Raw genomic sequence first — 20,742 nt, forward strand, 5'->3', positions numbered from 1 at the left:
GCATAAATGACGGAGGATACCGGTGAGTATCTGTAGATTATGTGCATCAGCCAGAGCTCCTCATTGAGTGGAATGTAATGGGATTGACATACCATGACCACTGAAATGGGTACCAGGATCCAGTAACTGCGCAAAAATCAGCATCGTTAGCACGCTAAAAACATTAGGAAGACGTACAAGAGAGCTGGATCCCGCAGGATTGTCTGATCCAGGCCTTGAGCGGCCATGATAACTGCCTATAAGCTTGTCCCTGGGAAGTGTCTGCTTGAAAGGCGCATCAAGTTCGACTTCTCGATAAGCTCGACGATCCTCGACGGCCCGGGCCAAACATGCATCACGTGACAGATTATCGCCAAAGCTGATGATGCCAGTTTGCTCTTCTAGATGGACAAAACACTTCACACCGCGGCGGACATTTCGTTCGCTTTGGCCAGTGCTGACGGAGTGTTATACTTATGCGATTTTCTATAGTACTCTACTACTTTTTCAGTGTTTCAATAACTTTTTTGTGCTGAACTTTGAATTGAACACGGCAGCTCTATCTTGTGTCTGCTAGACATTCGACCTCGACCAATACACAGCTTGATTTCTGATATCCCCGAGAGAGAATCAGGTCCCTGCATAGCTTTTTCTAAAGTGCCTACTGCTAATTGCGAAATATTCTCAAAATGCCGCTCAATTCTCCAGTACCGGTTCCTGTGTATGCTTCGTCTGGTACGTCCCTGATTCTCGGATCGAACCCAGCTTTCAAAATACTATACCATTGGATCTTAAAGACCAGTCCGCTAATAACTAATTAGAACTCAAGAATACCTCCGACGATGCTATCACAACATACCTCACTCTCGGTCTCCCTAAACCTAACAGATTTGTCGCAAGCCACACCAAAACAGATATCCGTCTTATCATTGGCTATTGCGCAGTCACAATTGCTGGAGCCTCTTTCTACCTTGACTATACGAAAGGTTGGGAGTTTACGGCGCCATGGATGATATATGCCGTAATAGCATATTTCATACTAAACACCGTATACACCGGATGGGTATGGCTGGTCGAGAACAGGCAGGTGTTCGAAGGCACCTCGCCTAAGGGAGAAACGGTATAGTCTCCTGTATTCCCTTCATTATATATATGTCTAACATAGTTCTATGACAGCTTCAAATACTGTCTCTGTCGAAGAAGTTATCTTCGACATACAAGCTTCATTTCCGACATACTTCTGCTTCAGGAAAAGTGGTACAGGAAAATACAATCGAGGCTCCTTTTTCCAAGTGGTTTTCAGCAGACGGCACCCTACACTTTGAACCATTTTCAGAGTGGCTCAAGAACGAGATAAAGCTTGTACAGACATCTTCGTTGGAAGGTTCCTCTAAATAACGTCGGAGTGCGAGGCGTAAGTTTGAATCGGAATTCAAGAAACAAGCAAGAACTGGAATAAGTTGGTTTAATGTATAGGCAGTGACTTTAAAAAACAATGATACCTTTCTTTATCATTCATGTTATGGATACCTCTGTCTGACTATACCTAGTCCTTTCCAGGAGCAGAATATATTTGGAATCATTTACGAAGTCGAGCAGAATGATACCCCGTATGTCTTGATTTCAATACTCCAAGTTCTTAGACTTGCTTAAGACAACTTGATTTATGAATACAGAAATAAATAATACATTTTGAAATGGGTTTGGTCTATATCTTTTCAACCTACAGTCTCATACCTTAAACAGCCAGCTTACTTTCAGCTTGACGAGTTCGTAGTGCCTTCGAGAGTACCAGGCTTCTCAACAGCGTCTGCTGGATGGCCACCTTCTGGTTTGCGGTTCTGAGCCAGTCTCTGCACACATTTATATTGATTAGAAATAATACCCAGGCAAAATAGGAGACTTGAGCAAGGTATAACTCACCAGTAGGTTTCGCAGAAGAACCACAATAGTGACTTTTCCAATTGCCGGAACATATATCGATGCCTTCTCCTTAACAGCTGGAGTGAAATTCTACATTATACCCACGCATCAGCAACCAATGATCATGTCCACGCATCAGGAGAAGGGTAACATACCTTCTCACTGGAGAAATTTATACAAACGGCGCCGGGTCTTAGCAAACTCTCGTCAAACTTGAATGCTTCTCCCGGAACACCAGAAACAACCACATCACAATGCGGCACAGCATCCTTCAACGTCCACCCATCCATATCCTCAACCTCATGTCTGCGCTTCTTGAGCCCTTCTCCGCGAGTAAACTTCTGTACACCAGTGATATCAACACTATACACCAGGGCACCATCATTCGCCAGCAACGCGGCAAGCGGTCTCCCTACAACCTCAGACCGATTAATTACACAAATCGTATGGCCGAACAGCCTGTTCCCGTACGGTAGTATAGTGTTGTATATCTGCAGGTATTCGAGGATTTTGATAACCGCAAGCGGCGTGCATGGTAATATGGACTTTTGCTGCTGAGCGCTATCCAGGAAGCGTATGTTCTGGTACATGTTGAAGATGTATCTGTGGCTCAGGCCCTCGACGTCTTTACTTATGTCGACGATTTGCTGCAGGTATTGGTCTTGCCGGTTGTTGAAGATAGGGTAGTATACCATTATACCGTCTACATCGTCGTCGGAGTTTGCGGCAATGATAGCGTCCTCGATTTCATCTTTGCTTACTTCTCGACAGGTATAGCGGAATCCACTGGTGATTTCCGACTTGTTAGCTTTTTTTGATGCGTCGTAGATGTTAGATGTATGCGACTGGGTCTAGATATGCGCACGCGAGCAACGCAGGGTGCGGTCATACCGGAAGATATCAGATAGACAACAACAGAGACACTTACTTCTCTTTACATGTCTTCTCCGTCCAATTCGCATACATCCGCGCCGCAGGGTCAGTATTTGCAAGGAATCCAACGAGGTGGGGTGGTTTATCCAGTGCTTTTCGCCCCTCTGTGACTTCGGCCAGCAGCCCGCGGGCAACAGAGGCAGCTAGGACGACTTTGCATGATGCCGGGCCGCTTTCAGGTTCCGCAGCCATGATGAATAGATATAATTATGAGAATATGCAGGTTGAAATGGATTTGTTTGCTTATCATGAGTAAAAAAGTTGGCCTGAAGAAAAAAGTGGCGGAAGTATTTTTTTTAATTGAGTTTTTTTTTCTCTTTAATTTATACTTAGCGACTTGCATAGTAAAATGACGATGACTCTTATATGCCCTGTGAGATAAATATAGATTTAGTAGATATTATTGGACGGGGGTGGTATGTTTATTTATCGGTAGAGGGAGAATGGTCCTCTTTGCCGCGATAGCCATGAGCGACATCAATCAATCCCGGTGTATATATCATTGACATTTGATAGTACAAGCAGGCTTGGGAGAAAATGTACAGGAAAGACAAAAGGAAATACAGGATAACAGGGAAACCAAATGAACAGCGGCAAAATTACAAATGGAATTTCTGACTAGAGCGGGATAAGTGTTTTCTGATCTCGAGATTTTACACAAGCTATCTTTCTATACATAGAGTCAGGGAAAACGGAAAGGGAATCTGAGGGGTGACCAAATGCCATATGCATGCCCACACACATCATATCGCACACATGGACGGTTTGTTTGTCTTGTTGTACAGGTTAACTCTAAGAGAAGCTCTTGTTGAAGGCGACAATGCAGTCACGGATCTGGGCCTCGAGGTCCTTGCTGATCTGGCCCTCCTTGTCGATCTTGGCGAGAATCTCGGGTTCGTTGGAGCGGAGGTGGGCGAGGAAGTCAGCCTCCCAGGCGAGGATCTTCTCGACAGGGATGTTGTCGAGGAGACCGTTGACACCAGCGAAGATGAGTGGAACCATCTCGTTGACGGCCATGGGTTGGTACTGCTTCTGCTTGAGAAGCTCGGTGAGACGGAGACCACGGTTGAGGGTCTGCTTGGTGGAGGCGTCGAGATCAGAACCGAACTGGGCGAAGGCAGCGACTTCACGGTACTGGGCCAAGAAGAGCTTGAGGGAACCAGCGACTTGCTTCATGGCCTTGAGCTGAGCAGCGGAACCGACACGGGAGACGGAAAGACCGACGTTAATGGCTGGTCGGATACCCTTGTAGAAAAGTTCGGACTCCAAGAAGATCTGGCCGTCAGTGATGGAAATGACGTTGGTTGGGATATAAGCGGACACATCACCACCCTGGGTCTCGATGACAGGAAGGGCAGTGAGAGAGCCACCCTTGTGGGTGTCGTTCAGCTTGGCAGCACGCTCGAGAAGACGAGAGTGGAGGTAGAAGACGCTATATTCAAGTTAGTTGTTGAACATTTATATATATCAAAAGAATTTAAGGAATTGACGTACTCTCCGGGGTAAGCCTCACGACCTGGGGGACGACGAAGCAAAAGGGACATCTGACGGTAGGCAACGGCCTGCTTGGAGAGATCGTCGTAGATGATGAGAGCGTGGCGGCCGTTGTCACGGAACCACTCACCCATGGCACAACCGGTGAAAGGAGCAATGTACTGCAGAGGAGCGGCCTCAGAGGCAGTAGCAGCAACGACAATGGAGTACTTCATGGCGTCGTTCTCCTCAAGGGTCTTGACGAGCTGAGCGACGGTGGATCGCTTCTGGCCAACGGCAACGTAGACACAGTAGAGCTTCTTGGTCTCGTCGTTGGAGGAGTTCCATCGCTTCTGGTTGAGCATGGTGTCAAGAGCGACGGCAGTCTTTCCAGTCTGACGATCACCAATGATCAACTCACGCTGGCCACGACCAATTGGCACCATGGAGTCGACACACTTCATACCAGTCTGGACGGGCTGGTTGACGGACTTTCGGGGCAAGATACCAGGGGCCTTGACCTGGGCACGGCGCTTCTCAGCAGACTTGATGGGGCCCTTTCCATCAATTGGGTTACCAAGGGCATCAACAACACGGCCCAAAAGCTCAGGACCAACTGGGACATCAACCTGGTAAATATATTAGTATTATGGAGTGTGCCGTAGGACGATGAGTGGCGAATATCAAAACTTACAATCTCTCCGGTACGCTTGACGGTCTCACCCTCCTTGACGAGACGGTCGGAACCGAAAAGCACGACACCGACCTGTCCAGCTTCCAAGTTCATGCACATTCCCTTGACACCAGAAGCGAACCTTTCAATTGCTGTTAGTCTGATGATGGAAAAAGGATATTGCTTATTGTTCGTATATCAGAGTGAGACTTACTCGACAAGCTCCTCGGCCTGGACGTTGTGCATACCATGGACACGGGCGATACCATCGCTATCAACCAGCAAGTCAGCATCATCATCATCGAGCAGTATCAACCAAGGACGCAGGTGTCCATCCAATGAGCCGGTTTAATGGCCTGGGGACAGCAGTCCGACTTACCCGACGGAAAGGACACGACCAGTCTCGGCGAGACCAGCCTCCTCCTGGACACCACGAATTCTCTGCTCGAGGATGGAGGAGACCTCAGTGGGAGCTGGCTTGGCCTCAGCGGCGTAGGATCTGACTTGCTTGGACACAGCGGCCAAGGGGCTGGGAGTACCGGCTCGGACCTGCAGGCAGAGCAACCTCTCGGGTCAGCAACAAACAACACCTAACGTCAATTTGGCAAACAGCCGAGCAAAACAAGCTGCCAACGCCATCGAAAAGCCGACGAGGCCATCGAACCCATCGCCCCGGCGAGCTCAATGGCTCTTATCCGTGCGATTGAGGATGGAATTGGGCGTTGTCCGGGCGAGGGCGGCTGCAGAGGGTGACGGCCTGACGTTGGGAGAAGGGGAAAACTCTTACAGCGGAGACTCTGCCAGAGACAGAGACGGCCGTCACGGAGCGGCTCGACTGCCGTAGAGCACTTCTGAACATTGTGGACGGGGAGACGAAGGAGTAGAGATGGGGAAGACGTGCGAGAGGGCGCGCAATGGCTGAAGCGGTTGAGGCAGAAGAAGGAGAAGCGGAAGAAAAGAGAGAGAGAGAGGAAGAGAAGTTGAGGTTGAAGTTTGTGGACGGCGAAGAAAAGAACAAGCTTGGAGGTTTCTGAAGCGGCGCTAGGCCGCATGCGGGCGTGCCGAGACCGCGAAATACGCAGACCGTACGGGCCGCTCAGGGCGATATCAAGCAGAAGACGGCTGTATTTTTGGATTCTGCAGATGTATTCGATGAGAACTATACTGATAGATACTGGCGGCAGCAGAGTTGAAGCCGTAGATGTCGTTGAGCCAGACTGTGACTGCGATGTTGCGGCGGGAAGAACCGGAAGTGCGAGCTGACAATACGGTATTGGCGTGTATTATGGGATATAAAAACTAAAATCTACAGCTTTGATATAGAGTCGAACGACAGACAAGCAGGCAGCACAACAGCAAAGACGGATATGAATAGGCGAGGTGAATCTCTCTTCCTGCGATGATTTCTACTTGGCCTTGGTCTTCTCGGCCTTCTGCTTGTTGAATTTGGCGACCTCCTTGGCTATGGCGGCGTCGAGGCGCGACTTCAGCTCGGGACGGTAGCCCAGGTAGAATAGCACCTCGAGCCAGACAAAGAAGGGCGCAAGGAAGAAGGCCTGCACCAGGTTGTCGAGCAGGGCCGGCGCTCGACCCTCGAACACGCCGTGGCCGACAAACTGCAGAATCCAGGCAACGCCTTGCACCGCCAGCGACCAGTACACGGCCGTTTGCCCGTAGGCGGCGAGAAGGTAGTTCGTGTACGCTGTTCCGCTCAGCAGCAGCGGTGTCAGCATGGCGCCGGCTACTGGTTCCATCAGCATGTACAGCATCAGGTAGACGAACGCTGCTATCGTTCCGCCATTAGGAGGCAGATGCTGGATGCTGATGGCCTCTGGCACAGAGAACAGCGGACCGGCGCTCCCCACCTGTGTATACACAGTGAGTATAGAGTATATATACACACACACCCATTATTATGTGGAATTATATTCAGTGTAAGGGAACCCACCAGTAGGAACATGCAGAGCATTATAATTGGCACGCAGGTGATATGGATCATAACATTCACCTTTATCAACCCGTTAGTTTTCTCTCCCTTTTTTTTTTTTTTCTTTCTCTCTGCTCAGAACACTCACTGGATGATGGTGGTATGCCCCATACTATAAACCCGTTAGCCATACCCCTATTGCTTGCTATCTCCTCTCTTATTTTCAGGGTTATCAATACATACGAAGAGGAACTGCTTCTCTAGGTCCAACATGGTTGCTTTTGTCCCTCGACCAGCGTTCAATCCGCTATCTCTCCGGCTATCGTGGATTGTTTTCTCCGAGTCGCGACTTACGGAAGAAGTCAAAAGGAGGTCGACGAGGGGCGAAGTCAAGACGTTGCAAGTTATCAAGAACTAAAAGAAAAGCCATATAACCGATTAGTTAGCATGTGAAGATAAGCGAGTTAGCACCACCACTGCCATCATAACCACTATAGTCTCGTCTCTTCCCACTCACCAACCGTAGCCAAGTCAATCACACCGCTTCATCGATCGTCTCTCCCACCGTCCGCTGGCTCTCGATGTTCATTCTTCTCGTCTCGCAGCAAAAAGCAGGAGCAGAAGAAAAGAAGACACGACGAAAAACCGCCCGAAAGGAAGAAAAAGAAACTTTGCACGGGGACAAGCTTCGATATCACGTGATGGGAGTTTTTGGTGTTTTTTGCAGCAGCGTCAAAGGAGTCGAAGCTGACGACGAGCACGATTATTCACACTCACAATTCACGTTTGAACCTGGACCTGGACTTCGGCTTCGGTTGTCGCCTGCATCGAGCGCGCTGTCCTTGCCAAAGTGGTTTTGCCTGGGCAGCTGTTTCCGCCTGACGTGCTGAAACTGGAGCTGGGGTAGAGCGTGTGCCAGGAGAGAAAGACATGAACTGATAGCCGTGGATTGACCGAGCAGCTAAAAGCGCTGCTTCAAGAGAGGGAAAAAAGAAGCTCTAAGAAGCGACTGAGGATTAGATACCGGAGTGGACGAGCCTCAATACCGCACGGGACGAACGCGCGCCGCGAGACTGCGCCCGGGGGCCGATATAAGGGAGGAGGAGGAAGAAAAGGAAAGCGAAGAAGCTCACGCGTTTAGACAGAGATGTTCTTCATACACTTCCTTGAGCATGTCCTGACGCTGCATCCGTCGTTCTTCGGGTCGCATGTGAAGGAGTACCTTAGCCAGAAGCTGCTGGACGATGTGGAAGGCATCTGTACGGGCGATTACTACATCGTCTGCGTGATGGACATGTACGATATCTCTGAGGGCAAAATCATACCCGGCAGCGGTCTGGCAGAGTACACCATCGTCTACCGTGCTATTGTCTGGAAGCCGTTCAAGGGAGAGACGGTAAGAGATCGAGACAAAAGCGCTTTATATTACTTGGAAATCTCCTTTCCGTGTCAAGCTAACTGCCGGTGGAGGTTGATGCTATCGTCACCTCTGTCAAGAACCAGGGCATCTTCGCCGAGGTCGGGCCGTTGACGGTCTTTGTCTCGAAACATGTATGCTACCACCGCTCTCTACGGGAGGAGTGTGGTACGGAATTTAGTAAAGCTGACTAGAAATAGTTGATTCCGCCGGAGATCAAGTGGGATCCAGATTCGACTCCTCCACAGTACACCGATAACGCAGACCAGGTCATCGAGACGGGAACAAACCTGCGAATAAAGTTGATTGGACTACGAAATGATGTGCGCAACATGTTTGCGATTGGAAGCATCAGAGAAGATTACCTTGGGTTTGTTTGCTCTCGCTATCACCGGCTTACAATGGCCTGTTGGCTGACGCATTTATCCTCTGCCAGGACTCTGTAATGAACCGAACACTTCCTTTTTATATCTTCACTACCCTTGCACGACTGGCCTGCTGGCTCCCGGCCCGACATAAACTATCCTAACTGCACAGCCACCACCTACATCTACATATTATGGATATGCTTCTCACCAATGCAGACCCTTAGACCTCTGCTCTCGAGCTACCACAGTTCGGCTATATGGAGAGACATAGGGCGCGAGGGACACCCCCCTGGTGAAAAAAAAAATCTCATCCGTACATCCATCCTGGTGTCGAGGACTTCTTACGCCTTTCTCTTCCTGTGTGTGACCATCAAAAAACACTTGTAAACTAGAAGCTCTACCAAACAAAACTTAATTAATTGAAATCAAACGCGTCGCAGCCAGCTCCCTTCCAAGGCGCATCCCCAAGCCAACGACGAGACTCTTGTCCTGCTTCCACCAGCTCTCTCCCTCGGGCCTTTTCTGGGGAACGGCCTATCTCTGAAACAACGGTGCCTGGAGTCTAAAATGGCCCGGCCTGCATCACTATCAAAATCGGGCCTATAGAAATTCACCCCCGGCAGCAAAAGAAACCAAGCAGAAGAACCTGAAACGTCGTAGTTTGCCGTGAACTGACGGGCATGAAGCTAGGCCAGGGGCTCTGCTGCATGGCGAATCCACTGCCAGCACTTCCGCTAATATCATTCCTGCTGTCAAAGTACGCTTGCGCCTGTGTTGTTGCGGGAAGAAGCCAGGTCTGCCTCTTGTTCCAGCCGGCCTTGTCTCTCTCTCTCTCTCTCTCTCCCTCCCTTTTTTTCTTCTTCCTGTCCTGCTCGACAGAGTCCCGTTTTAAACCAGCTTCCCCTGTAGCACGCTCTTTTTCTCTCCAACTCTCTGTTCTCTTCTCGCTGGCAAGAAGTTGTGGTTTGTTTACTTCGCTCCCCCGTGTATACAACAAACGCGCGCGGAGGTTACGCCTTTGGCCAACTTTTCTCCCTCGCTCCGTCTCGCCGGTGACAAGAAACCACAAACTACTTAAAGAGCTGCCTCAACCGCCTTTCGTTACTCTCTCTCTCTTTTTTTTTTTTTTATCGTATACAAGCTCTCGCTGCGTCTCATCGCTGCCGTCACGATGACCCTTCAGGCGATCTATGAGGGTTTCCTGGCCAGGCCAGAGCCGGAGTTGCTCGCGGAACAGGCCTCGCTGCACTACATCACCACCACGACCTCGCACGCTGGATCCCAGGACATCATCAAGCACCTGCAGGCCGTCCGCCGGACGCTGGATAAGAAGTCCCAGGTCACGCTCAGCGCCGTCGAGGGTGCCAACTCCCTCTGCCTCGAGGTCGAGACCACCTTGCTCTTCACCTGCGGCGGGGGACCTTATCTGCTGTCCCTCGACGATAACTTCGTCGTCGATCAGACTGTCACAATCCCAGTGGTGCGTTATATCTCAAAGTCTGAAGGATCTAAACCAAAAGAAGAAAAAAGACAATGCTGATAAACTTCGAATAGATCCATATCGTTCACTTTGATGGAGAGAACAAGATCGTACAGATCCGCCAGTACTGGGACCAGGCTTCGCTGTTGAGAAAGCTCAATGTCATTGGATCACGGAACAACTGGCCAATCTCTGATAGCGTGGAGCAGAAGCGTCTAATCAGCTCGTCCATCGCAGCTGCAGCCAAGTGTTCGAAGAAAACTGAGGCTGAGGCTGAACCCAAGAAGACGGAAGAGCGAGCACCCAAGAAGAAGGCCGCAAAGGAGCCGGAGACTCCCCTATCCTTTTTCGAAGCTCAGAGCGTCGAGGAGCCGGTGCCGGCTACCAAGTCTCGTACTTCCACTTTCTCTGCAAAGCCAGCTCCACGAGACTACAATGACCTGTTCCAGGGAGATGACGAACCCCTGGTGACTCCTCCTAGGTCGAGAGACCAGGTCCTGGGTACTCCCAAGACCCTCTCAAAGACGTATACCCATTTCGAGTTTGGTGAAGGAAAGCTGCCTGGCGACCAGCCCATAAGACCGTCCAAAAAGCCCAGCCACTTTGAATTCGGAGATGAGGTTGAGCCTCATGTGCTAGAGGAACAGAAGAAGGCCACCGAGAAGTCAAAGTCCAAGCATCCGGGCCACTTTGAGTTTGGAGAAGCCGAGGACTGTCCCATGCCCGTCCGTCCTCGATCATCCAAGCATCTTTCTCAATGGGACTTTGAAGACTTCGTCACTCCCGAAAAGCCCAAGAGAAGACCCGTCCGAGGTCAGGAGGTGCGTCACTTTGGCTGGAGCGACGATGAGGTGGAGAACGTCACTCCCAAGCCAAAGCCACGCATCGCCCATCCACGACGTGACGCTGAGACCCATTTCAAGCTCCAGGATGAGCAAACCCCCCTTCCAGCTGAGAAGGCCACTGCAGGTGCTGCGCATAACAGAGGCCTGAAGCTGTATGAACACAATTTGTACGATGAAGATGAGAAACGAGAAGAACCCCTGAATACCTCCAACGGTACCTCCAACGGTAACAGCAACAACTGCAACACTTATAGACGCAAAATCTTTGACCCCCAGTGGGAGATGAAGGACGAATTTGTGCATGAAAACGGCAACGCGGCCGAGGAAGAAGAGAACAAACCCGTCTCTCGAAGCCGTATGGGCGTTGTCAAGCTGATGGACTCCAGCTGGGACAAGTTCGACGAGAACAGCCCCCAGGAACAACAGCCCGTCGTCGACCGTCCCATCCGCGCCAACCCAGCTCGCCAGAGCGTCTATTCCAGAAACTGGGGCTTTGGAGACGAGGATTAAAATTCCCCCCTTTTCGCCTCTTTCGGCTGGTTTTCGGCAGGAATACATTCCCTTTTTTTCTTTCCGCTTAATATATTTACCGTATTCCACCCATATCTTAACCCTCCTTTATTCAACTTTCTTTATTGACTCTCTCTACCGAGATCTTTACGTTTTATGATCATTACCTCGCCCTTATTTTCTTTTTGTTAACTATCCCTTTTGCCCTTCGGCTACTAATTAGGGAGAATTCTTCTTTTTTGAAATCATTGCTTGGACTGCACTGAAACGACTACACGGGCGATGGCTACGAACTCCGACGAAATGATTCCCATCAGCGTCACTCTTTATTTCATTTCTGCTTTATTACATGTTATCTACTCTAGAGAAGTGTTTCGATATTGAAGTGCCATTAATTATTCGATATGCGCTGTGTACTCCCACTCGTGATTTGTTAACTAGTGAGTTAGCTTCCAGTTAGGAGGAAAGCTGCTTATCTCCGAGAGTCAGAAAAAAGAGCTCGGCGCAAAGTCAGCCATCGTCACCTTTTGCTTCTAATACACTATAATATTATCTACTTCGAGGCACCTTCCGGGGAAGGTTCTTCCTCTCTGCTTCGTCTGTCCTGTCTCTCTATCTTGTCTCTGCGGCTTACTATCGGAATAGCTGGTGGGAAATGCGGTACTGTTAAATGAGTCTTCATGCCGGCCGGGATCAACCCTTGACTACTTAAAAGACTCCATCAACCCAACTTCTGCGCATTTCTGCAAAACAGCCTAGCAAGCAAAGGACTTTCTCAGAGCCACTGAGAGCGCCGTGAGTATATCTCTTCTGACTGCTGAAAGCCCTTCTTGACCCTCAGAATACTCTCTCCCGCGCTAGTGCCTGACTTGTCATCCCACTTTGATGGAAATGAACCACGCTGATATACTCGTCTTCACAACCAGATAGGCCTCCATCTCTGGCAGTAGCACTTCCGGTACCGCATAAACACCATCGAATACATCTATATTTCACGCGAGATTACTCCCTCTGAGTCCAGGGAGGCTGTTTCGAGGTGCCGGAGTAGACAAAACAGCTCTCAGTGGTCAAAATATACAACCCACCGCTGTGATCTACAACAGCTTATCCGGAGCTCGCAATTCGGCTACCAACTACCAGTCTTCCGATATAACCGGACTCAAGGGCCTCCAGTTCTCATCAGAGTGATTCTTTCGTCCGATCTCCTTTCGTTTGTGCACGGAAACCACTCATACCCTCCATATAAGTACTGCACTCGCAATACAGATACAACAAGTGGACATATACTGTCAAGATGTCGCCTACCCCACCCACAACATCGCCCAGTACGCATTCTCCGGAAGGCCAGTATCGCGTTGTTCGGAAAAGAAATCGTGTTCCAGTGTCCTGCGCGCCCTGCAGAAACCGAAAGTAAGTTGCGTTGCCATACTATCACTCCACACAATTGCATTACTTTACACGCAGCCTCGCTAACCACAAGTATTACTGGCTATCCGTAAAGACTGAAATGTAATCGGGCTACACCTTGCGAAAACTGCGTGAAGAGAGATGATATTGCTTCCTGCTCATACGCGCAATCAACCAACAGACGGAGGCACCAGAATACTCAGTCTGTAGTGTCATCACCAGATGATATGCAGAATCGCATAGACAGATTGGAGAACCTGGTTTTGTCCCTGATGACCAATGGCGCACAGTCGGCTGGACCTACTGCAGCGATTGCTACCGTGTCCGGGGATGGTAGTATAGGTTCACAGGGCCCGCAGAGCGCAAGCACCAATACGGTTGACATCGACTTGAAAGATGAAGAAAGTGACACGGAACAGGTTACAAAATCGTTTGGAATCATGAAAGTGGATAACCAGAGCCAAAAATCATATTATGTCTCTGAAGCACATTGGTCAACAATCCTGAATGATGTATGGGCATTTCTTCCTTTATATGCCATGAACCGGATGGCTAATGCCTTTACTATCTAGATTTCGGAAGTTAAGCATTTCTGGGCTACCCATAAGAAGCAATACGAGGAGCAGATGCAGAAAGTGCAAGCAACCAAGCAGACACAGGATTTGAAGGGCTCTGCTCTAATATTTGGCGCCATGTCGTTACCCACTGAAGCAGAGATTATGGCGTCTTTTCCTTCGAGATACACTGCAGATATGCTTCTCCGCCGTTTCTTTGCTACCCTCGACCCTTCTATCAGTAAGTTCAGTTGTCTGATAATGTATAAAATCAAGGTAACTAACAATATATATAGCGCTTGTTCACGGCCCAACATTCTGGAAAAAGGTATGCACGTACCCGTATAATATTTTGTTTTCCTGTCGCTAACCTTGATGTGAAGTACGAAGCTCACTGGCACGACCCCTCTAAAACAAGTATGGTCTGGATAGCAATGGTTTTCGCAATGCTTCGGCTAGCGATGCTATCATACCATAGAGAACGAGACGAACCCCCAGAATTTCGAGGGAAGTCATTAGATATAGCCAAAACATACCGGATTGCAATGGCACAAGGCCTGGTATACTCAGACTTCACGAAGCCTCATCGATATCTACTTGAAACCTTGGCATTCCATTTACAGGCTGAGTACTCTCAGAGCTGTGATTCCGAGACGTCAGTTTGGATCCTAGTTGGAATGATCGTCCGTCTTGGGATGAGAATGGGATATCATCGAGATTCTAAAATGTTTCCAAATATATCTATTTTCCAGGGAGAAATGCGTCGACGGCTTTGGATGTGGGTGAGACAGGCAGACTTGTTATTCTCTTTTGAAGCAGGACTTCCAAGTATGATTCGAACGGGAGACGCGGATACAGACTTTCCCCGATGTCTATATGATGAAGACATCGACGAAGATTCCAAGGAGACTCCTCCGGAGAGGCCATTTAACCAACCAGCCCCTATCGCGTATACCATTGTTCATGCAAGGCTCACAACTGTCTTTGGTCGAGTACTGGAGCAGTCACAGAAACTCCGAGGATCTTCGTACGAGGGGGTTTTAGAGTTGGATCGAGAGCTACGGCACGCTCGCGAAGTGATACCCGAATGGCTGCGGATGAAACCCCTTCCTGAATGCTCCCATGAACCATCTACTCTAATAATGAATAGAATCGCGGTATGTGCTTATTCCTACTGCCTCCTTCTTGTCCCATTTTACTAAGTTTGATATTACAGGTTGAAAGTATATACCACAAAGCCCAATGTGTTCTACATCGCCCTTATCTAACAAGGGCTCGTGAAAATCCACGGTATACTCTGTCACATCGGGCCTGTATCGATAGTTCGCTCGAGTTATTACGACTTCAAGCAATGCTTCATGCAGAAAAGACATCCGGCAGAAGAGTCCTACATCCGAGATATTACACTACATCACTTACTGGCCACGACTTCCTGCTAGCCAGCACCATTCTTGCCCTTGATCTCTACCATGAAGCCCAGCTAGAAGCAAATAGGCGACAAGGCGACAGTCCATACGGCTGGGGATGCGGAATGCAGGAAGAGATGCTTGCTACCCTTCGGCAATCCTATAATATCTGGAACGAACTAAAAGACGAGTCTATGGACGCATGGAAGGCATCCAGTGTTCTGGGACTGCTTCTGGAGAAGATAAGTTGTCGACGAGAAAATAGAGATGCCACGTCAATGGATAGCAGCTTTGACCCGCAGGATGAGAAACAGAGCGCTGCTATGACTCTGGGCCTTCTCAGCAGCGGATTAACCCCCCAGGGGCCAACAAGTCCGCCTCAATTTGGAGATTCCATGATAGGAATTGACCGGACTTCCTCGGCCCAACAAGGAGGGCTACCTTCTAACATAGACCAGTTAGCGGGCCTAAATTCTCCGTTTGGCATGTTTGGTCAGATGCCAGACATGCAGCCATTCAACCTCGACTGGGTACGTTGATAACGCATCAACTAAATCTGGTATCTCTTTTACTAACAAATTTTCAATAGGAGGCCTGGGATAACTATATCCAGTCAGCTGCCCTTGATCCCACCAACCAAAACTGGGCAGATGTAAATCAACGACAAGACTTCCAGCAAGCACACCAGCCACAGACTACCGCTGAGAACGAACCAAATATGTCTATAAGACCACCAACATACCCTCTACGCAATGGTACATATGACGCGAACGGCAATACCTCCACTCACCCCACATATATGGATAATAGTGACTATCAAGGAGGCGCAAATGGCTCCTGATTTGGTTTGATACCGCACTTTTGTTTTTGCAGCTCTCCTCATTCGATATCCTTATAGCACTTAACTGAACTGTTTGTTTTTACGTATATACATATATACATTAATACCACGCCCGGAAGCAAAAGTACTTTGTTGCCATGAATGATTTCGTATGATAGACATATCAAATGAATGAATGCTTTATTTCTGTTTCCTTCAATATCAAGATCAAAAATAAACTCCACAATTTCTAGAAGCATTTCACGTGACTTGAATTTAAACTTTCGTACTAATCTCAATATGGAAAAGTGCAAATCTTCCCGTCGAAACTTTTTTTCAAAAGTTTTTTGCTTTGCTGCGAAATCTTCGTTGCTTCAACTCCATCTTCAATTCATCTTCAACCTCAACCGTCAATATCACCTTCTTCTGTTTATTTTCTTCTTAATATCCGTCTTATTAAGTGATATCATTTTTTTAATTCCATACTTTGTATAAGACCTTTATTTAGACATATCTTCGACAATGTTCGTTCCCTTCTACATCTGATTACTTGTCCCAACCAAATTCCAAGCCATTGAGCATGCTAACCATCTGTTTCTTGTATAGGATTTCTCTTAGACATGCGATGTACCGCGCTGCCTCCGCCGCTGGCGGAAGCGCAGCAAGGTCCTTCCTCCCAAAGCCACAGGCCGCTAGCTCACAATTGAGCCAATTCACAAGAGTGATGGGTAGCCAGCTCTGGGCCTCGCAACGACGATTCTTCACCGAGGAAGCCAGAGAGCCTGCAGTCGAAGAAAAGAAAACTATGGTCAGATCAGTGCGAAATTCTTTTGGCCTTCCACCTTCCCGCCCTGAGCCCCAGCCAAAAGCCACAGTCTACGTTGGAAACATTCTCTTCGACATCACTGCTGCGGACTTGAAGGAATATGCTAGCAAGTACGGCAAGGTTTTGGGAACTCGAATCATATATGATAGTCGTGGCCTTAGCAGAGGGTAAGTTGCTGAGCTTGCCTTGTGTAGCTTCCTCTTAATTTACCTTGCTAACTTGCGCGGTTTAGATTCGGCTATGTCAAATTTGAGAGCGTTGAGGAGGCTAAAAAGGCCATTGATGAAATGCACCTTAGCGAATATGAAGGTCGTAAACTAAGTGTCAACTTTGCCCAGGTTGACCTTAGGGATGAACAACCCCAGAGAAAGATGGAGCCAACCCGTACCATCTTCGTCGGCAACATTGCCCACCAAGTCACAGACCGCGACCTCCATGCCCTTTTCGATGACATTCCCAACGTCTTCGACGTTCGTGTTGCTGTTGACCGCAGAACCGGTATGCCAAGAGGCTTTGCTCACGCTGAATTCACTGATGTCGAGAGTGCGATTGCTGGGTTTGAAATGTTGAAGGGCCAAGCTCCATATGGCCGCCCGCTCCGATTGGACTACAGCCACAGTGCCAGACGCCCAGGCGAAGTTGACAACTCTAAGGCCCCTGCCGCCAACTTAGAGGGCCAGGCAGAGGCCCAGCAGGAGACCAATGCATCCCCGTCCGAGGAGGCAGCTCCCAGAGCCGCTCTATAAATGGACCCTTCAAAGAAAGCTGTTTCTCGATATCTCTTTCTCCCCAATATATACCTTACCAATATTTTCAAAGTCTAGAGGCTGTGTCTACATCTCTATTCGGCGTTCATGCTTGGTGGCTTATAAACGGAGCATCTTGCATGATTTGATGCTGTCCATGTCTCTTTCATTTTCATGCCCGGAGCGGGCCAACCTAGATGACCTCCCAGCTCTTCTTGCGCCATTATTTTACCTGATTCCCTCCTTGCTCTCGAATGTTTTTACTATGAACCCATTTGTCCCTTTTCCAGGCTTTTAAAAATTGCTTCGAAGCTGCTGTAGTATATAAAGGTTTTAGTGTTTTGTTGACGAGTTTTTTTGCATGGGGTGTCTCACGGGTTGCTTTTGTCCTCTCCTGTATCTACCTGGCCATTATATATCATTATTACATTCAATATCACCGTTCCCAAACTCCACTCTCACCTTATCGTCTTTTATCTACAGATAATTAAGCAAGCGCGTCACATGATTTATTCCTCGGCTCGCTGAATAAGCATTTTTTGCCTCCAAAAAACGGCCGAGGAAAGAAACAGTTCTTCTGCCTGCAACTAGTTGAGTTTCCCCACGCCAGCTCAGCAGAAGATACAACATCTCGTTTTACATCCACACTCCCTTTCAATCATTTAACGCCATATACCCGTGTCTTATAGTCGATTATTTGTTTTTTCATTTCAAAGATCTAGTCCTCAGCCCTTCGTTCGGAGCGTTAATAGCTTTCGTTATACCTGATCTATCCCAGCCGTCATCTACCGCGAGCTCGTCGGCTTTATCTGCACATATATACTGGAGAAATGTCGTTCTTAGGCGGCTCCGAGTGCTCTACGGCAGGAAATCCGCTTACCCAATTCACAAAACATGTCCAAGATGACAAGTCCCTCCAGCGGGATAGGCTGGCGGGTGCTGGCCCTGGGCGCCAGGAGACGATGCGGTCAAGAGGAATGATGGGGGGACAGGATCATGTAAGTGGTGATGGAAGTATTATTTTATTAACAAAAATCAAGTAATTAATGCTTTTATTCATTCTGAGGTCTAGATGATGGATGAATTCCTCAAACAAAACGATCAGATGCAGGGACCGGCACAGCCCTTCGCCATGGAGCAGATGCGTAGAGAGCTAGAGAACTTCCACCCCTCCCCTCAAAGAACAGGATCACCCGCATGGGCAGCAGAATTTGACCCTGGCGAACAAGCTCGTATGGAGGCTGCTTTCCAATCCCCAGCCCCGGGAATGATGAAGGGCAACACCACATTTCAGGCATCAGAGTTCGCACGGTTTCAACAAAGTAGGGCGGGTGCGGTACCAGGAGCAGCGAGCCCGATGATGTCACAATATCAGGGACCAATGGCTAGGGGATATGGCATGGGGATGGGTCAAATGGGCATGATGGGTCCTGGATATATGCCTATGGCAATGCAACAGCAGCCTCAACAGCAGCCGATGGAACAACAAGACGTCAAGGGGAAAGGAAGGATGATTGAACTAGACGATCAAAATTGGGAAGCCCAGTTTGCTGAGATAGATGCTTCAGGCCAAGCAAACTTGGATGAAGAGGCGAATGCTGCCATGGAGAAAGAACTTGATGATTTGGATAGGTCAGTTCCCGCAGAAGAGCACGACTTCGCTGATTTTGAGAATGTATGGAGAGGAATTCAAGCTGAAACCGCTGCAACTAGACAACTGGTGAACGAAGACGAGAAGATCGAGAATATGGCGATGGGCGATTTCAGTGAGTGGGAAAATTTTGACGGTGGTTTGAATACCCATAACTACAGAGACCCCCAACTTGGGGATTATCTTTTTGAAGATCAGAACGCATTCCGAGCTGTTGGCAACCCGTTTGAAGAGGGAGTACGCATCCTGGAAGAAGGTGGAAACCTATCACTAGCTGCCCTTGCTTTCGAGGCGGCTGTTCAGAAAGACCCAGCTCACGTCCAGGCATGGACACTGCTTGGATCTGCGCAGGCCCAGAACGAGAAAGAAAGCCCGGCTATCAGAGCGCTGGAACAAGCTTTGAAGCTGGACCCTAACAATCTCGATGCGCTCATGGGCCTAGCAGTTTCCTACACTAACGAAGGCTACGATTCGACAGCCTACCGAACCCTAGAGCGATGGTTGTCCGTCAAGTATCCACAAGTCATCGACCCGAATGAAGTCGGAACAGAAACAGAGATGGGCTTTACCGATAGACATATGCTACACGAGAAGGTAACGGACCTTTTCATCAAGGCTGCCCAACTCTCACCTCATGGGGAGCACATGGACCCCGACGTACAAGTTGGGCTGGGTGTGTTGTTCTACGGCGCTGAGGAATACGACAAGGCAGTAGACTGCTTCTCAGCCGCTCTGGCCTCGACAGAGTCAGGCAGTTCGAACCAGAAGGGACAGATACATCTGCTCTGGAACAGGCTTGGAGCTACCCTTGCCAATTCAGGGCGATCGGAGGAAGCCATCGAAGCCTACGAGAAGGCTCTCACCATCAATCCTAATTTTGTCCGCGCCCGTTACAACCTAGGCGTATCTTGCATCAACATCGGCTGCTACCCTGAGGCAGCCCAGCATCTACTTGGAGCTCTCTCAATGCACAAGGTGGTTGAGCAAGAGGGTCGTGAACGAGCAAGGGAGATCGTTGAGGGCGTTGACGGTATCGATGACGCTGAACTCGAGCGCATGATCCATGTGAGCCAGAACCAGAGCACGAACCTGTACGATACCTTACGGCGAGTGTTTAGCCAGATGGGTCGTCGGGATCTCAGTGATATGGTGGTCAGTGGCATGGACGTTTCGGTATTTAAGAAGGAATTTGACTTTTAAGGTTTGAGCAATACGATAATGCCCTTAATAGACTTGGAGTTCGTCTTTTACAGTCACTCTCACGGAGGCGGAGGCTGCTTGCAAAGATATCTACATATCTGGGTACGGTGGTAAAGGGGACCTTGGACAGGCTATAGTTATATTGATTTCTATATATGATGAAATTTACTAAGCGAGCTCGCATATAATGACAAGTCTCAAGACACAACGTGATTCACATCACTATCTGGTCTCCACCTTTGTCTTCATATCTCATCGTCTATAAAATGATCGTCTTTTACCCCTTGAATGTCTGAATAACACTTGAGCCGCATTTTGTTTTACCTCGGCAGAACTCCGGATGGCGTCACCGCCCTTCCCGATCGGGACATCTCGAGCTACGAGCTGAACTTCTCCAACTTCTCCAACTTTCTCCGCATAACCAGGTTTTTTTCATACTTAACACAGAAATTTCTCGACATCAACATCTTCAGTCACTTGGTTGTCTCTACTCAACGTTGATGATAATCCCAATTGCATGAGTCAACACCTGAAACAACATATATAACGAAACTACCTGGCTCCAAGGGCCTTGATTTATCAGCTCCCATCCCCATCTCAGCCC

The 20,742-nt window shown here is 48.7% G+C and overlaps 10 protein-coding genes across 15 annotated transcripts in view; 6 read left to right on the plus strand and 4 right to left on the minus strand.

Annotated features, from left to right (window-relative positions):
- TERG_02029 (uncharacterized protein) overlaps nt 1–227 on the minus strand; it is a gene marked incomplete at both ends in the record, with an annotated part of 1,015 nt that extends 788 nt beyond the window's left edge. The window contains 3 exons of the mRNA XM_047747851.1: nt 21–30; nt 93–126; nt 178–227. Of these exons, the coding sequence (XP_047603817.1) occupies nt 21–30; nt 93–126; nt 178–227 (94 nt within the window). The remainder of the gene's footprint in view (nt 1–20; nt 31–92; nt 127–177) is intronic.
- Nucleotides 228–668: 441 nt separating this feature from the next.
- On the plus strand, nt 669–1,377 carry TERG_02030 (uncharacterized protein; the record flags this gene model as incomplete). The annotated part of the gene is made up of 3 exons (XM_003237260.1): nt 669–714; nt 801–1,099; nt 1,156–1,377. 3 exons carry the CDS (start codon nt 669–671, stop codon nt 1,375–1,377), a joined length of 567 nt encoding a protein of 188 aa, XP_003237308.1.
- A 359-nt stretch (nt 1,378–1,736) lies between these two features.
- TERG_02031 (uncharacterized protein) lies at nt 1,737–3,027 on the minus strand (the record flags this gene model as incomplete). The annotated part of the gene is made up of 4 exons (XM_003237261.1): nt 1,737–1,832; nt 1,903–1,992; nt 2,058–2,688; nt 2,831–3,027. 4 exons carry the CDS (start codon nt 3,025–3,027, stop codon nt 1,737–1,739), a joined length of 1,014 nt encoding a protein of 337 aa, XP_003237309.1.
- A 141-nt stretch (nt 3,028–3,168) lies between these two features.
- TERG_02032 (ATP synthase subunit alpha, mitochondrial) lies at nt 3,169–6,011 on the minus strand. Of its 3 annotated transcripts, XM_003237262.2 has the most exons (6): nt 5,769–6,011; nt 5,361–5,530; nt 5,196–5,252; nt 5,003–5,123; nt 4,330–4,937; nt 3,169–4,267 (listed from the first exon to the last, which is right to left on the minus strand). In XM_003237262.2, exons 1-6 carry the CDS (start codon nt 5,838–5,840, stop codon nt 3,628–3,630), a joined length of 1,668 nt encoding a protein of 555 aa, XP_003237310.1. In that variant the 5' UTR covers nt 5,841–6,011; the 3' UTR covers nt 3,169–3,627. The 3 variants fall into 3 exon arrangements, with proteins under 3 accessions (XP_003237310.1, XP_047605559.1, XP_047605560.1); XM_047749363.1 differs by having other exon boundaries at nt 5,196–5,530; XM_047749364.1 differs by having other exon boundaries at nt 5,003–5,530.
- A 376-nt stretch (nt 6,012–6,387) lies between these two features.
- On the minus strand, nt 6,388–7,181 carry TERG_02033 (uncharacterized protein; the record flags this gene model as incomplete). 2 transcript variants are annotated; one of them, XM_047747852.1, is made up of 4 exons in its annotated part: nt 6,388–6,846; nt 6,930–6,989; nt 7,057–7,080; nt 7,152–7,181. In XM_047747852.1, 4 exons carry the CDS (start codon nt 7,179–7,181, stop codon nt 6,388–6,390), a joined length of 573 nt encoding a protein of 190 aa, XP_047603818.1. The 2 variants fall into 2 exon arrangements, with proteins under 2 accessions (XP_047603818.1, XP_047605561.1); XM_047749365.1 differs by lacking the exons at nt 7,057–7,080; nt 7,152–7,181 and having other exon boundaries at nt 6,930–6,980.
- An 874-nt stretch (nt 7,182–8,055) lies between these two features.
- TERG_02034 (uncharacterized protein) lies at nt 8,056–8,771 on the plus strand (the record flags this gene model as incomplete). 3 transcript variants are annotated; one of them, XM_047749366.1, is made up of 4 exons in its annotated part: nt 8,056–8,304; nt 8,379–8,459; nt 8,526–8,695; nt 8,762–8,771. In XM_047749366.1, the coding sequence occupies 4 exons, from the start codon at nt 8,056–8,058 to the stop codon at nt 8,769–8,771; spliced, it is 510 nt and encodes a 169-aa protein (XP_047605562.1). The 3 variants fall into 3 exon arrangements, with proteins under 3 accessions (XP_047605562.1, XP_003237312.1, XP_047605563.1); XM_003237264.1 differs by having other exon boundaries at nt 8,526–8,771; XM_047749367.1 differs by lacking the exons at nt 8,526–8,695; nt 8,762–8,771 and having other exon boundaries at nt 8,379–8,519.
- A 1,093-nt stretch (nt 8,772–9,864) lies between these two features.
- On the plus strand, nt 9,865–11,528 carry TERG_02035 (uncharacterized protein; the record flags this gene model as incomplete). Its single annotated transcript, XM_003237265.1, has 2 exons — nt 9,865–10,173; nt 10,248–11,528. 2 exons carry the CDS (start codon nt 9,865–9,867, stop codon nt 11,526–11,528), a joined length of 1,590 nt encoding a protein of 529 aa, XP_003237313.1.
- Nucleotides 11,529–14,648: 3,120 nt separating this feature from the next.
- Nucleotides 14,649–15,736, plus strand: TERG_02036 (uncharacterized protein; the record flags this gene model as incomplete). The annotated part of the gene is made up of 2 exons (XM_003237266.2): nt 14,649–15,425; nt 15,485–15,736. The coding sequence occupies 2 exons, from the start codon at nt 14,649–14,651 to the stop codon at nt 15,734–15,736; spliced, it is 1,029 nt and encodes a 342-aa protein (XP_003237314.2).
- A 604-nt stretch (nt 15,737–16,340) lies between these two features.
- TERG_02037 (uncharacterized protein) lies at nt 16,341–17,287 on the plus strand (the record flags this gene model as incomplete). Its single annotated transcript, XM_003237267.1, has 2 exons — nt 16,341–16,708; nt 16,774–17,287. 2 exons carry the CDS (start codon nt 16,341–16,343, stop codon nt 17,285–17,287), a joined length of 882 nt encoding a protein of 293 aa, XP_003237315.1.
- Nucleotides 17,288–18,359: 1,072 nt separating this feature from the next.
- Nucleotides 18,360–20,138, plus strand: TERG_02038 (uncharacterized protein; the record flags this gene model as incomplete). The annotated part of the gene is made up of 1 exon (XM_003237268.2): nt 18,360–20,138. One exon carries the CDS (start codon nt 18,360–18,362, stop codon nt 20,136–20,138), a length of 1,779 nt encoding a protein of 592 aa, XP_003237316.2.
- Between the last annotated feature and the right edge of the window lie 604 nt (nt 20,139–20,742).

The sequence above is a fragment of the Trichophyton rubrum genome, assembly GCF_000151425.1.
Source record: "Trichophyton rubrum CBS 118892 genomic scaffold supercont2.2, whole genome shotgun sequence".
Classification (NCBI taxonomy): domain Eukaryota; kingdom Fungi; phylum Ascomycota; class Eurotiomycetes; order Onygenales; family Arthrodermataceae; genus Trichophyton; species Trichophyton rubrum.

Coding starts and splice junctions, on each gene's coding strand:
- TERG_02032 (XM_003237262.2), bottom strand. CDS start 5,840: ATGTTCAGAAGTGCTCTACGGCAGTCGAGCCGCTCCGTGACGGCCGTC. Junction 5,531..5,768: donor TCTCTGGCAGAGTCTCCGCT/GTAAGAGTTTTC, acceptor CTCTGCCTGCAG/GTCCGAGCCGGTACTCCCAG. Junction 4,938..5,002: donor TCAAGCGTACCGGAGAGATT/GTAAGTTTTGAT, acceptor TATATTTACCAG/GTTGATGTCCCAGTTGGTCC.